General features: G+C 41.9%; 1 protein-coding gene across 1 annotated transcript in view; it reads right to left on the bottom strand.

Moving 5' to 3' along the window:
• Positions 1 to 4,217: 4,217 nt before the first annotated feature.
• The window catches only part of LOC103740554 (zinc finger protein OZF-like), a 96,363-nt gene continuing 83,736 nt past the window's right edge, over positions 4,218 to 16,844 (bottom strand). The window contains exons 5-6 of the mRNA XM_029567500.1: positions 4,457 to 4,641; positions 4,218 to 4,375 (exon numbers count right to left, since the gene is read on the bottom strand). Of these exons, the coding sequence (XP_029423360.1) occupies positions 4,218 to 4,375; positions 4,457 to 4,641 (343 nt within the window). The remainder of the gene's footprint in view (positions 4,376 to 4,456; positions 4,642 to 16,844) is intronic.

The raw sequence follows: 16,844 nt of genomic DNA, 5'->3' as shown, positions 1-16,844 counted from the left end.
TTCTGTCCCCTCCATGATGGAAGTGGTCCAATATAGGCAACCTGTCACCAACCAGATTGCTGGCTGGTCACCCAGGGGAATAGTGCTATATCTGGGACTCAGTGTTGGTCTCTGCTGTTGGCAGATCTGGCACTCAGCAGCATTTGTAGCCAGGTTGGCCTTGGTGAGTGGAAGTTCATATTGTCACGCCCATGCATAACCTCAATCTTTGCCCCCATGGCCACTTTGTTCATGGTCCCACGGGGCAGTGATAGGGATAACTGGAGAAAGAAACTGACTGTCCACAGAATGGGTCATCCAATCTGCTTGATTATTGAACTGGTCCTCTGCTGAAATCACCTTTTGACGAGCATTTACGTGAGGCATAACTATCTTCACAGCCTTTGCCTATCTGGAGAGATCTATCCACATACTTCTTCCTCAGATGTCTTTCTCACCAATTTTCCAGTCACGCTCCTTCCAAGTCCCTGACCATCCAGCCAAACAATGGGCTATAGACCATGAATCAGTATATAATCCCACTTTCGGTCAAAATGTACAACCCTGTGCATTGCCCGAAGTTCTGCCCACAGTGAAGACATTCCTCCACCAGTGTCCTTCAGGGTTGTTCCAGAAACTGGCCATAATGTTCAGCTGTCTGCTTCTCGGTGGTGACTGCACAACATGTAGACCCATTCATGAACCAAGCCCTAGTCTTCCCTTCCTCAGTCAACCAACCGTAGACCACACCCCAGGAAGTCATAGGTGCATACTTGAGAACAGAAAGCTTAGTAACAGGAGTAGGAACCATAGGCATTTGGGCAACTTCATGTAACCTGTGACCTCAGGGCCTGCTCTGGTCCCATCACATATATACCACTTTCCTTTGATAATGGATTTCTGCTGTGCATGTTGTACTTTATGGCTTGGTGGATCAGATAACAGCATATTGTAACAGGTAGCTCAGGTAGCATGATAACTCTGTGGCCCGCTGTAAAACATTCGGTTTCCACTAAGGCACATTATCAGACTAAGAGCTCCCAAATCCCAAGGGCTTCCACTGTTAATCCTCTATGGGGTCCTGCCAGAGACTCTAAACAGCATCTTTATCTGCCACTGACTCCTCAAGCAACATTTCTTCTTTCCTGCAAAGCAGCCTGGACCTGTTGCAGAGTCTTTTCCTGTTCCAGGCACCATTCAAAGCTAACTGCCTTCTCAGTCACTTGATATATGAGTCATAGTAACACAACCAGGTGAGGAATATGCTGCTCCAGAATCCAAAAAGGCCCACTAAGTGTTGTGCTTCTTTCTTGGTGGAAGGAGGGGCCAGGTGCAACAACTTATCTTTTACCTGGTAAGGAATGTCTCTGTGTGCTCCACATCACTGAGGTAGAAGGCCCTTGAATTTTGGTTGGATGTATTTTCCATCCTCTCGTGTGCATACACTTTACCACCAAGTCCAGAGAGGTTGCTACTTCCTGATCACTGTATCCAATCAGCATAATGTCAATAATATAGTGGACCAGTGTGATATTTTATGGGAGACAGATGATCAAGATCTCTTTGACCTGATAACACAAGGCTGGCGAATTAACATACCCCTGAGGTGGAATATTAAAGGTGTATCACTGGCCTTGCCAGCTGAAAGGAAATTGCTTCCGGTGGTCCTTATGGATGAGAATTGAGAAGAAAGCATTTGCCAGATCAGTGGCTACATACCAGGCTATTGGTTTTTTTTTTTTTGGTCTTTTTGAGACAGGGTCTCCCTGTAGCCCCAGCTGTCCTGGAACTCACTGTGTAGACCAGGCTGGCCTTGAACTCTCAGAGATCCACCTGCCTCTGCCTCCCGAGTGCTAGGATTAAAGGCGTGTGCCACCATGCCTGGCCATACCAGGTTATTGATAGCAGGTTCCAGGTGATGTATTAATCTGCTCAAGCAGGAAACCACATCTGGCACAGGAGCTGTAATTGGAATCACTACTTGATTAAGGTTTTAATAGTCAACACTCTCTATAATCCATCTTTTTTTGCACAGGTCAGATAGGAGAGGTTAAGGAAATTGTGGTGCAAACCACCACAATTTCAAGTCCTTGATGGTACACTAATTTCTGTTATCCCTCCAGGATATAAAATTGGTTTTGGTTCACTATTTTCCCTGGTAGAGGCAATGACAATGGTTTCCATTTGGCCTTTCCAAGCATAATTGGTCTCACTCCACAGGTCATGGAACCAATGTGGGGATTCTGCCAACTCTAAGTAGATCTATCCCAATTACACATTCTGAAACTGGGGAAATAAATGCAGGATGAGTTTCGAGACCCACTGTGAGTCAGACTTCAGTCAAAATGCCATTTATCACCTGACCTCCATAAGCTTCTACTTTAGAGGGCCACCGTGATTTTAATTGTCTCCTGTTATCAGTGTCAACTCAGAACCAATATACCATAGGTTTCTGAAAGTCTGATTATTTCCTTTTACCCAATGTACAGTTACCCTAGTAAAAAGCCACAGGTCCCTCTGGGGAAGGATGGAAGGCCAACAATATAATTCTTTGGTATTACGACAAGGTCCTTTCTCAAGGGAACCTGACCTTTTCTTTATTCAAGGGGTTCTGAGTTTGTAAACAGGCTCAAATCTGGAAAGTGGTTGACTGGATGGGATTCCATTGCTACACTCTAATGAAGACCCTGTCATTTGTTCTAGAGCTTTTCTGCTTACACAGATCAAATAAAAACTGAGTAGGCTTCCCATGATTGATTAGGAAATACCAAAGGTTCATTCAGGTCATACCATTATAGACACTGTTTTTCCTTTGATTGCTGCCCATTATGATAACTATGCTCTCCTTACCTTTGGCAATTCAAGGCCACCATCTGACCCCTACTCCAAGGACCTGTTAAGCCCATTACATTTAATTCATGCAACTGAGCAGTGGCTTCTACTTGAAGGTCATGCCTTGAGTTCCTGCCATATCAACCCTCAATGATCACTGCAAGTTGTAAACCCTGTAAGCTGTAAACCCTTTCTCCTCGAATTGATTAGTCAGTGTTTTGTTAAAGCAACAGAAATCAACCTTGGATAAGGCCTGACTCCTGTTTCAGACTGCCAATTTTAATAAATTTCATAGCCCCCATTATCTGTGTTCCTTTTCAAACGTGCAGTGGTAATACTTTGTTAGGAGAATTTCCTGTATTCTTTTTTTTTTTTTTTGTCTTTTTGAGACAGGGTCTCCCTGTAGCCCCAGGTGTCCTGGAACTCACTATGTAGATAAGGCTAGCCTTGACCTCACAAAGATCTTCCTGCCTCTGCCTCCCAAGTGCTGGGATTAAAGGCGTGCACCACCATGCCTGGAAATTTCCTGTATTCTTTACATTTACAGAGCTACTCATCTACACCTATGCCAAAGTCAACAAATGGTATTATAAAGCTTTCCCACATTTCTTAATTTCATACTTTTTTACATGGATGTATTCTCTACATACAGAGAGCATTGTGCTACAAAGATGTCCAACAATCTTAAACCCAGATATTCAACACCAATCTGTTCACCAGTGTTGAGTGGGGTCAGGTTTATGAAATTTTCTTATGTTCTTTACATTTCTCAGTCTCCTCACCTGAAGACACTGTCTGCTGATAACTTAGAAATAGCTACAGTAAGCATTCATATACTTTTATACAATTTTTTCATCCACAAGAACCATGATGTCGGGTGGGGTATGCCTTGCAAGGATAAAGATTTCCTACAATATGTAAATACAAAAGGAATCTGCCATTTTTGAATTCTCTATGTCCAATGAGGTGGGACTTGCAGGAGAAAGCTTTCTTTCATTTTATACAATGATAGGACTTCTTAATTTTATGTGTTCTCTAATGCTCAATAAGATGTGACTTGAGAGAAAAGATCTCCTATATTCAGTATATTCAATGGATGTTCATCCATATGAATTTTACAATGTTGAGTGAGATGTAATTTGCTGTAGTAGGGCTTTCAACATTGTTTTGTTTATAGGAGTTCACACCTGTATGAGACACTTTATACATAACAAGTAGAGACTTTCTATTCTTAGAGGATTTCCACTCAGTTTTTTTTTGTCTTTTTGAGACAGGGTCTCCCTGTAGCCCCAGCTGTCCTGGAACTCACTATGTAGACCAGGCTGGCCTTGAGCTCAAAGATATACACCTGCCTCTGCCTCCCAAGTGCTGGGATTAAAGGTGTGGGCCACCATGCCCAGTGCCACTCAGTTATTCTTTATAGGGCTTGCATCTATATGAATTCTTTGATGCACCCTCAGAGTAGATATTTGGCAGAAGAATTTTCCACACTGTGTACATTCATATGGCTTCTCCACTGTATGAGTTCTTTGATGCACAGTGAGGTAAGACTTCATGGAGAAGAATTTTCCAGTGTTTACATCTATAGAGCTTTGTTCCTGTATGAGTTCTTTGATGGACAATGAGGTGAGACTTTGCAGAGAAGGTTTTCCACACTGTTTACATTCATAGGGCTTTTCTCCTATATGAATTCTTTGATGAGTAGTGAGATAATCCTTCCTGGAGAAGGCTTTTCCACACTGTGCGCATTGATAGGGCTTCTCTCCTGTATGATTTTGTTGATGGACAGTGAGTTTATTCTTCCTGGAGAAGGCTTTTCCACAGTGTATAGATTCATAGGGCTTCTTTCCTGGATCAGTTCTTCAATGTACAGTTTCTTCATGCACCCAGAGAAGAGACATGTGACCAAAGGCTTTTCCACAAGGCTCACATTTGTAAGGCTTCTCACCTGTATAAATGAACTGATCTTGTGTGCATGGTGAGTTTCAGTAGAAAACATTTCCACCTTCTGTACATTCATAGAACTTCTCACCTATATGAGTTGTCTGATGGACACTGAGTTGTGACTTGAAGAACATATTCTGGCATTCTTTTTGCTTAAAGGATATCTCCATTTGTGGTACCTTTGACACTGATTGCAATGTGATTTATAATTGACACATTTTTTGAGTCAGACATCTGATTCCTGCTGTGGTATGACTTCTGGTATGTATCCTTTTCCTTCTTAGGACATTCTCTGGATTTTCTGTCATGCTATTAACTCTTCCTGGAGAGAGAATAATTGGTTGTATGTGCCTTTCCTGACATGTGTTTTCTACTATTGGGTATGTGTGACATCCTCAATCACTTTCTAGATATCAGTGACTCCAAAGTGTGCCAATTTGGATAGACTGGATTATCCAGGTTCCTCTTGCTACATCTTCCAAGTTCTGGGTGTAGTTGCATGCTAAATTGGCTGGCATTATGCAGGGGTGCTGGTTATCAACCTCATTCAAGCATTTTTTTTTTGACTAACCCTATCCCCAGCCCTCTGTGAAATTCTAGAGGAAACATTCCAGAAGGGATTCTACTCTTTGTTTACAGGCTTTAAATTTGTCAAGAGTCCACATTATATATTTTACTCACATTAACAATGTCCCCAGGGGATTTCTTCCTGTTCATGATTCCATCTTGCCACAAATGTCTTTTGTCATTTTTATGGATAGTCTCCATTTTGGCAGGAACTTTATCAGGATCAAAAGTGAACTTATAAATATCATTTTCCATCAATCACCCTTAAGTCACTTTTATGCAACACAAATATTATGTCATTTTTATGCTTATTAATCTTCATGGAAGCTGTAAATTAATGCTGAATTATTATTTTTTGTTTCTTTCATTCAGGGTCTCTGTGTATAGTCTTGGCTGGCCTGGAACTTACTATGTAGATCAGGCTGGCTTTGAATTCAAAGAGTTTTGCCTGACTCTGATTCCTAATTCTGGGTTTAAAGACATGGAAGACTACACCCTGCCTAATCCTGACTATGACAAGAATATATACTGTAGTCCTTTATGACTAAATATAACAACTTACATTATTATATATTTCAGTGAGAAGTCAGGTCTATTTATTACTTGTTTTACTCTATTGAAACATTTGGAGATAAATGAACACATTTGTTAGTTTCTACCTGGTAATTTTTTTTCTTTTGGTCTGTTTTGAGACAGGGTCTCCCTGTACCTCCAGTTGGCCTGGAATTCACTATGTAGACCAGGCTGGCTTTACATAGTAATTTTTATCTGATACCCCCTTGGTTCATTTACCTATTATAATAACTAAAAATTATCACTTTACATCATAACACTTTCACATGTGAGATATGAAAATTTCTTTCAATTAGATTTAAGGTTTTGTGATCATAAATGTTCTCCCTTCTACACTGGCTAGGGAAAGAATTAACAACCGAATGTTGCAGTCTGTTTGCCTCAGGATGAAATGTTTCAAATTTTAAGTTAAAAAAAAAATAAAGGGCTGGGCATGGTGGCACACCCTTTAATCCCAGCACTCAGGAGGCAGAGGCAGGCAGATCTCTGTGAATTCAAGGCCAGCCTGGTCTACATAGTGAGTTCCAGGACTGCTGGTGGCACACAGCTTTCATCCCAGTACTCAGGAGGCAGAGGCAGGAGGATTTTTGTGAGCTCGAGGTCAGCCTGGTCTATATAGTGAGTTCCAGGCCAGCTGGGGCTACAAGGAAACCCTGTCTCAGAAAAAAGGTGGGGAGGGACCAGGTGTGGTGGCGCACACCTTTAATGGTGGCAGAGGCAGGCAGATCTCTGAGTTGAAGGCTAGTTTGGCCTACATAGCAAGTTCCAGGCCAGCTGGAGCTACAGGTAGATCCTGTCTCAAAAAGATCAAAAAATAAAAATAAATTAAAAAATAAAATAAAGTAAAACAAGAACAGAGTCAGTGAGACAGCATAACAGGAAAAGGTTCAAGCCTGAAAACCTAACTATGATAGAGCGTACGAAAAGAAGAGAACCAACTCCATAAAGTTGTACTCTGGCTTATACATATTTGTATGGGAGGACAATCCCTAATATGTCACACACATGCAGACACACAAAAATAATAATAAAATTTTGAGAAATACAAAGTAAAAAATAGAAGCAAAATAAAAGGAATGTGTTAAAGTGGGAGAGTAAAGAGTAAGAGATAGAATCTGTGACATGAGGAAAGTGAAATTAAATAAGCATAAAAGAATAAAAATACACTTTGGTAAAGAACAGGGTATGAAAATCTACAGTTGGATGGGAGCTTAGTGCTGTCAGTGCATTGTGCAGCTAACCACGCAGAGAGAGCAATCTGCTCACTCAACATTCAGTGTTCAAATTCTCTGAACTGATCCAGCGGCAAGGAGTCTCATTCTGTGTCACAGAAGGTGCAACATCCAAGCACTCCATCCTCCAATTCCCTACCTCTTCATTTTCTAAGTGATTACACATTGGACCCTTTTGGTTTTCAGGTCTCCCTTGTAGATGTCTACCACAGAGAAACGCTGTCAATGTGTCCACAGCCCCCAGATTTATACTATTCCCTGTTGTCATATCTATGGAGGGTGCGGAAATGGTACTGCACGATATGTGGACAAAAACAATCACTTTGTTCTTCAAAGCAAGCGTAGAAAAAAATCACTCTACACAACTGAGACTGCAAAGATCCAAGGTTGGGTTTGGGTGCAGGTCTGTTGAAAGAGTGACTGCTGAGCATGGACAAAGCTCTTGGTTTGATCCTCAGAACCACAGAAAATGAGGGGTGGTGGCACATGCCTAAACACCAAAAATTTGTGAGGTACAACGAGAAGAATAAAACGTTTCAAGGTTATCCTTGACTACTTAGTAATTAGCTTGAGCAAACCCAGATGACATGAGACTCTGCACATTTCAATTCCAAAATCAGAACATAGGGTTTTGGGCAGTCATGAATGTCGCCTTGTTGGCAGCCTGGCATTTTGGACTCTGTATGCTCTGAGTGACATGTTGGCTTTGGCTTTTGCTCCTACCTGAGTCATGAGGTTTGCACTGTGGACTGTTCCCTACTTTTCTCCCCATTATCTTTTGAATTTCCTGTTTTTAAGCCGTCTTGATATTTCTTTCTTCATCTCCAGGAATCTTCCCCTCCATCTCTCCTTCAACTATATTATCTCCTTTGTTAACCTTTATTTTCCCATCCATGTAAATACATGGAAAAGCTTCCAGTTTGCCCTCTCACCCTGGAAATCATGATACTCTACTCATTTTCTTAAATTCCACAGTAGATGCAGTAAGAACTGTATTAACTACTCTCCAGGCTACAGATTTTTCAAATCTGCATCTACACTTTAACTTCAGTCACTATCAGTCTTCAATTATATCCACCCATGTATTGTAGCCAAATTTGGAAAAGTCATCCCAATTTGAAGTAAATGAATATTCCCTTCATAGTGAAATAACTTAAAGCTTTTCCTAAAATACAGCTGCATATATGTTTTTCCTCTCCCCTGATAAACATTCTTGTGGCCCTTATCTGACTAGAATACATCTCTGCTTATTTTTATGTTATGGAATGTAATTATATTAAGGGAAGAGGTATTGTTTGATTACTACTGGTATCACAATTAAAAGACCACAGTTGCTAAGATCATCAGGTATTCAAGGTTGGATAAACAGGTTGACAAAGGACTGATAAAAAAATCTGTGATATAAAACAAGAGAGGGGGACAACTGAGAATTCAGGTAAACATTCAAACCAATGAAATTACCTCACCATCTGGGTGCAGGGAAAACACCTTTAGTTACAATAAGGGGGAGGTGGAGGCAGGAGAACATGACTTCAAGGCCAGCCTCAGCTCTCTGGCAAGTTTGAGACCACCTTGGGTTACATAAAACTGTCTCAAAAAGCCAAAAAGGAACTGTCTCAAATCTACACAGGGTTTGAATTTTTAGCAATATAATTCAGAAAAAAACCTCAAAGAGATGAGTTGATCTGGATAACTCCCAAGGAACTGCAAAAATCAAGTGTCTGACCCACCACATCAGCTGTCATCTGGAAACCATGGTAAGAAGCGTTCAACGTGACCAATATTTAATGGCCTAGCTTCTTGCTGACCTCCCTTGCTCAGGATGTATTCACTGACCTGGGAGGCTCTGGACAGATGCTTCTGCCACATTCTATGGCCCAAATCCATGCTCTAACTTCAAGATTAAATCAGGTTTGGTCATGCAATGCCCTGTGAGAAATGAAATACAAATTATGACAGAGTGCTAAGTCAAACCCACCAGTGAAGAACAACTATTCTGACTAAGGTACTGTGCTTTGATCACTAAACCAGAAATGTTCCTTAGGGTTTATTTCACAGTCCTCACTGGAACATTTACAGCAAGTGGCTTAAAATAGCATGATACATGCACAAAATTAATGATTTTAAAAAAATGTAGAAAGAGACAAAAGACAATAAAATTAGAAAAACACAAGATATTTAGTACAAATTGAACAAGAGAGTGTGATCATAAAAATGAACCTGACAAAAATTTCACAGTTGACAAAAACAATGCAGAAAAACCTGCTAAAACATACTAGTTTTGAGGAAAAAAATGTATGAACACAGAAATTTGTTAATTTAAACGAATCCAGGTAGAGTATGGAAAGGATGTATCTTTTTTTTTTTTTTGAGACAGGGTCTCCCTGTAGTCCCAGCTGTCCTGGAACTCACTATGTAGACCTTGCTGGCCTTGAACTCACAGAAATCTGCCTGCCTCTGCCTCCTGAGTACTGGGATTAAAGGCGTGCGCCACCACCCCTGGCCTGGGATATATCTTTTAATATGCAGAAACCATCAGTAAAAAAGCAAACATTTGCCTCACAGGTGTTTCAAAAGAAAAAACAAAGGACCATGAAAATGCCTATTCTGTGAGAGAATTTTACAGCACAGGAGGAACACATACACATATAGATCCTAGATATTCACAGGAGCCCTAGTAGATTTCCCAAATGAATCTGCATTACATTATAGTCAATAGCATAAGATATGATATAAAGCAGTAAAAAATGACAAGGGATACAAGTGTTTGGTGTAGAGTTCCTGAGAGACAGCTTTGCTCTCCAAGTATCACCATGATCTCATTCATTCACCAACATGGAACTGAAGGACACTTTCTTGGAGCGATCTACTCCATGCATGCCTGTGAAGAGATGTTTCTTCTACATCTGCCAAGAAAGTCAAAGACAGTAGTGTGGTGTTTTGAATGAGAAAGATCCCCCTAGATACACGTATTTGAAAATGTGGTCAGGAGTTGGTACAGTGTTTAGGAAAGTTATAGAACCTTAACCAGGGGGAGCCTTGCTGGATGAAGTATATTACAAGTTAGGTAGCCTTTGATGGTTTTTAGCCTGGCCCCAGCCTCTGTTTCTTTCTCTACTTCCTGTGATGCAATTGGTGTCTCTGTGTCATGAATGCCAGGTAGGCCTCACATTCCTGTTGCCATGACCTTCCCCACCATGATGGACAATGTCCCTCGGGAACCGTAAGCCAAAATAAGTCTTACTGCCCTATAATTCACTTTTCGACAGTAATTTTATTACACTCACAAAAAAACTATTTGAAACTATGATAGATGTCATGCAGAAAGATAAGAATCATACATATGCTAACAGAATCTGCAAATTAAAGTTGACCTCTTAAGAGTAAAAAAAAAAAACAGTGGTGACTCAAGTATGGAAAAGTTATAGGGGAAAGAGGGATGGAAAGAAGATGGGTATTGTTTAGTGTGCTGGATATGGACATGATGAGGAACTTATGATTCACAGAACAGTAGTGAATATACTATTGCATCAAGTAACTGAATGATTTAAAATGGCTTTCAGATTGTTAAATGCCACCAATACACACACGCACTGCAGAAGGTACAGTGCGTCACTGGATTACACATAAGTGTACTGACAATCGTATTTTTCTTTCTAATATATGTTATTATGTGTCAATGAAAATGTGGACTATACACTTGAAAAGTCAGGAACAATTGCCTGGCATGGTGGATCGTGTCTTTAATCCCAGCACTTGGGAGGCAGAGGCAGGCGGATCTCTGTGAGTTCAAGGCCAGCCTGGTCTACATATCAAGTTACTACAGGGAGACCTTGGTCAGAAAATTTTCTTTTTGCAGTGTGGGACAGATAATATAGATCCATAAATGTGAACCTGCTGAGAAGTGAGTGTTAAGGCCTTACCTGTAAATGAGACTATATCACCAGCTCAAAGAGTCTGAGAAAGTCAAAGAACAGTGGGTAAAAAATGCCTAGGGGCCAGTGAGGCATTGGTAGGGGAGCTGTGAAATGTTCTGTTCTTTAAAAGGCAAGGCTGTTGTACCCAAGAACTCACAGCAACAATGGTTACCTGTTTAGACCTCAACAAAATGACCCATCAATTTACCATGAAGGACTAGCTCAAAGGGTCCACCCCTCACTTGGGAGCTAAGGCAGTCAACGGTTGGTGGGGAAGAGATAGCACCAGTGGAGGTCCCCATGGGTATCAGGGCCTGGAGGACAGTAGAGGAGGGACAGACACTACTGAGGGGACTACATATGATGAAAGCAATGTATAATGTCCAGTTAACTGGGCAGGATAGGACTGATATCTGTCATCAGCGATTTAAAGAATAACAATTTAGCAGGGACATTGAGACTGAATGGAGCTTTCGTGGGTTTGTTGAGGCCCTTAGTGGGGCAGGATCATCACGAAGTACTTTGGCTGACATATACCAGCATGGAAAATATGTGTAAAGCAGTATAACAGCTTAGATAAGAAAAAGGCAAAGAAGAGAAAGGGATCTCTCTGGGTGATTCCTAAGGAAAAAATTGATGAAAAGGCAACATACATGTTTTTGGGCTTCTGGAATGATTTAAAGCCTGAGGAACAGTGCTCTGAAGGCATCTATGTGAAAACAATGCAGGTGCAGATGATCAAGACTGACCCAGGGGTGGATGATGATGCCCCGGACTAAGTAGTGTACATTTCCCTCCTGGAAATGTTCATGTTGGGTAGAGAAAGTTCGCACAGTCAGGGTCTCTCCTGGGACCCAGGTGCAGTTGGTGGAGTTGCAACAGCTGCTGGAACAGACATGGGGACAAGCCAGAGCCTCCTGGACCTGGAGAACCAGCAGGTGCAGCAGGAGAGAGCAGGGCCTTACTCCACCTTGGCCCGGGGTATGACCTGAGCCAGCCCCAAGTTCATCAAGAATGGAGAAAGTCAGGGAGTCACTCTGTAAGAGCCCCCAGAAATGGACTGGGCGGAGAAAATGACTAAAGATCATGAAGAACTGTTAGTTCCTGTAGCACCAGCACTACAAATCGCACTCAAAGGTCAGGCGAGGGGCTGAGGACTTGATAAAGGACACGTCAGTGGGTCATTCGTGTGGAGAGAATTTCCTTTATTGCCAGAACAGCCTGCTATATATATCGCTCTCCAGCCGGGTTGAAAAGTCCCAGACAAGAGGATAAAACACCCGGGCTCCACCTCAGCTGCAGAGAAGCACAATAACAGGAACTTGTGGGTGGGTCATATGGTACTGAGTGTTCCAGTAACTGTGGTCAACAGCCAGGGTGCAACCCAAGGTCAACAGAGAATCAGGGGATGGGTTCCCACAAGTTCCTCCCATGCACACTGCTGTACCAACATGGATGTGTTGAGAAAAACAATTGATAAAAAGTGATGGAATGTCTCCATGGTTGATTAAACTTTGCTTATGTTTGACGAGTATCTTTTTAGTTTCAAATTTCTGTGATTACCTGACACTTGATCAAAAGAAAGTAAACAAACTTCCAGAGTGCTTCACCAAGCCTATCTTGTAACTGCACTATCTATTATGGATTGATGGTTCTCAACTTTGCATTGTTGTCCTGTCCACCCTCTGAAAAATGGTTTCCTTATAGAGATGACATATAAAGCTGGGCAAGGCACAAGTGATACCCAAAACATGACTGGGATAAGTCTACAACAGCCTGGACCTGTAAATGCTAAAGCATGACAAAGGTATCTTAGGAAAGTGGAAAGAGAGGCTTCCAGAAGCTGTAAGGGTGCTGAGAATCCCAATGTGAGGGTTGGATTATCGCTCTACTAGATGTTAATCACAAAGACTGTAGAACAACAATTCCTGGTTATGTATAGGGTTTTGCAACAGGAGGAATCCATTACAGGCCCCACTTCTGTTACTGTTGAAAGAACATATATTGAGATAGATGTATAAGTCAATCTGCCCATTAAGGGACTGGCAAATAGATTAAATAGGGCCCCTACTAGGTAGTGCTGGGTGAAAATATGCTCTTGCTTGTGTAGAAACTGCCACAGGCTTTACACAGTCCATTCCCTGAAAATAAGCAATAGATAAAGTTACTATTACAAAACTCAGGGTCAAGAATGGATGCCATGAAAAATTCAACGTGATAGAGGCATTAATTTCATAGGCTAAGGATAACCAGAAGCAATATTTCTTTCACCTTCTTTATAACCTTATGGGGTCAGGGCTAATCGAGAAAAAATAAAAGCACAAAAGAAACTCTATGACAGCTTAAAATGGCCCTCCTGTATGCTATGCCATTGTTAAATGAAAATTCTTGTGCCAGATGTTGGTTGCCCCCTATGAGCTGTTGGCCTGATTGGCCCTGGAGGTCCCACAAATGATAAAGGCTATTGCTAGTAATGTTGGTGGCATGCCAGCACTAGAGGGCAAGTCACTGTTGCTGAAGACACTGCATGATGTGAGGAAAGAGAGAAATCAAGCTAGGACTAAGCTGGAAACTCCCCATTGGGTGGCTGGCATTCACTGTGTTAGGTGAACCATTCTGATATAATAGAGCTTTTGGATGAGATAGTTGAGTGCTGTGATGGGACAGTGGATCACTGAAATGTAACAAAGGAGCATTTAATATATTAGTGGGAAATTGTGATGCAAAAAATGTGATGTAAAACAGTCTGTTGTATAGCTGTGCATTGTGATGGGACTGCATAGCACTGCAAAGTAACAATAGTGCAATGTGAATAGAAGGTAGAGAATTGTTATGCAATAATGGAGCAGTGTGATGAGACAGTGGAGCATTGTGATGAGACAGTGGAGCATTGTGATGAGACAGTGGAGCTTGTGAAAGGACAATGCATCACTGTGATGCAACAAGGAATTAGTGTGATAGGATAATGGATAATTGTGATGCAACAATGAAGCACTGTGATGAGAAACTGAATTATTGAAGGGGGACAGTGGAGGACTGTTAGCAAAAATGCAGTACTGTAATGGGAGAGTGGATCATTTCTTTTGAACAATGGAGCTTTGTCATGGCAAAGGGAAGCATTGTGAAGGGACAGTGGACCATTGTGATGAGACTGGGGAGCACTGTGATACAGCAGTGGAATATTGTGATTCAACAACAGAGCACTGTAATGACACAGTGAAGCATTGTAATAGGAGAGTGGATGATTGGCAAGCCACAGTGGAGCATTGTGATGAGACAGTGGAGCATTGTGACGGGACAGTGGACCATTGTGGTGGAACAGTGGACCACTGTGATTCAACAAAATAGCATTATGACACCTGGAGCAATGTGATGAGACAGTGGACATTGTGATATAGCAATGGATAATAGTGATGGGAAAGGAGAACATTGGGGTGGGAGAGTTGACCACTGTGAGGCAACAGTGTTGCACAGTGATAGGATGGTGGACCATTGGGATACAATGGAGCATTGTGATGAAAGAGTGGAACATTTTGATTAGACAATAAGCCATTGTGATAGGAGAGTGGACTACTGTGATGTGACAAAGAAGCACTGTGATGAGGACATGAAGAATTGTGACGCTAAAATGGACCACAATGTTATAACAATGGAGCATTGTAGTGAGACAAAGGAACACTATGATGCAACAATGAGGCATTGACGTGGGAGAGAGGCCCATTTCTATGAAATGATAGAGCATTTTCATGAGATAGAGAAGTACTGGGATAGGACTGAGGATCATTGCTTTGTAACAATGGAGTTGTTGGGACAGTGGGTCATTGTGATTCAATAATGGAACATTCTGATGAGATAGTGGAGTATTGACATTAGACAGTGGGCCATAGTGATGTTACAATGGAGCATTGTTATGAGATAGCATAGTATTATGATACAATATTGGAGAATTGTGATGAGATAGAGGAGCTTAGGATAGGACAGTGGACCATTGTGATATTACAATGGTTCAATATGTTCACACTGTGATGGGACATTGGACCATTGTGATAAGAGAGTGGAGTATTGTGATGGGGCAATGGACCAATGTAATGCAACAATGTAGCACTGAGATGAGAAAAGAGAACTTTAGGAAAGGAAAATGGACCATTGTGAGGTAATAATGCAGAACTGTGGTAGTAAAATGGACCATTTGAATGCAACAATGGAACACTGTGATGAGACACTGGAGTACTGTGATGGGACAGTGGACAATTGTGATGCAAAAATGGAGCACTAGAAAGAGATAAGGGAGAATTTTTATCAGATAGTGAACCATTGGGATGTAACAATGCAGTGTTGTGATAACAGAGAACTGTGATAGGACAGTGGAACATTGGATGCAGCAATGGAGCATTGTGATAGGACAGTAGATCATTGTGATGCAAGAATGGACCACTGTGCTGTTGAGAGCTGACTACTCGGTCTTCCAGGTGCAGATAATTCTGCCCTTGGGGAACAGTCAACAGGATATGGAAAGGCTTATTCTGGTTGTCCCAGAGGTGAACCTGCACAGGACAGGTCCTGGTAATCAGTCTCCAGACACATGTTTTTCTCTTTCTAGTTCTGCTGCTTCCAATACATATGGCTAATGAAACTGGAAATACAAATGATTAATGGGACTGCGTAGTTCAAGGGAACTTGCGATTCTGTGTAAAGGACCTATAGTAAGACTTTGTGTTTTGAGATGAGGTGTCAAAGCATTGTAATTCTGCAGTAAACTACCTGCTTAGCCATCAGCCTGCAGGTTTTCCTGATCCCAGCTGTTTCTATCTCTTTCTTTTCCTTCATCCCCTAACTTCCCACTCCTTTTTTAGGACCCCCACAGCTGCACTGCAGCAGCTGGCACCTGAACAAGGGACCTGAGTATGGGAAAGTGAATGTCGTGACGATTTTGAATTGAAGGCTATCAGGTGATGACCTTGAATCCAAGGCTATCAGGTAAGGGGACCATTGTGAGTTGACAGAATAGTCAAGAGTAAAATAACATGGGACAAACTGGCTCTAAGAAGCGTGCTCTGTTTCTTCAAATGTTTCACTCTATGTGTCATGCTCACTCTTGCAATGTTGCACCTAAACCTTGGAATGAGTTTTAAAAGACTTTGTACAGGAGATCTGTCCTTGGTCTCCTGAAGAGGGAACCGTTAACTTGGAAACTTGGGGGAAAGTAGGTAAGAAATTAAAAGATGAATATGGGGTGCAGGCCGGAAAGTTTTTTTGATTAATGTTGGGACATGCTGTCCTGGCCTCCATCTGCACCTCCCCCGCAGTGACCTTTTGGGCCTCGTGGTTCCTCAGTCTCAGAATTGTTTACCAGCTCATTTTCCGGTATCAGGTCCTGAGAACACCATGACCTGGCACTGACCCTGCGGTCATGCCATGGCTCCCCCGTCCCATTGGGTCAGCTGCCTTCTGGGCTAGGGTATAAAAGCAACCTGGGGCTGAGAAATAAAGGCTTCTTCTGCTACACTAAAAGTGTGATTGTCTCTTCAATCCTGACATCTTCCGCTCAGAGATCAGCTTTGTGCCGCACAGGTGTGGCAATTGGAGGTCCCACCAAGATCTGAGAAAGAGGGGTAAGCGGACAGGGTCGTCCCAGGCTGGCAGGGGTGTATTGGGGTTACCATGGGTAATACTAGCAGTAAACAGGAATTGCAATATCAGGTTAAGAAACTGCTAGAAGAACAAGGAACAGCAGTAAAAACAAAGACAGTAGACACATTCATTAAAACAATAGCAGAGGCCAGTCCCTGGTTCCTAACTG

This window comes from Nannospalax galili, unplaced genomic scaffold (assembly GCF_000622305.1).
Source record: "Nannospalax galili isolate Female #2095 unplaced genomic scaffold, S.galili_v1.0 scaffold1431, whole genome shotgun sequence".
In the NCBI taxonomy this organism is placed as follows: Eukaryota; Metazoa; Chordata; class Mammalia; order Rodentia; family Spalacidae; genus Nannospalax; species Nannospalax galili.
This window is presented reverse-complemented; position numbering and strand designations above follow the sequence as displayed.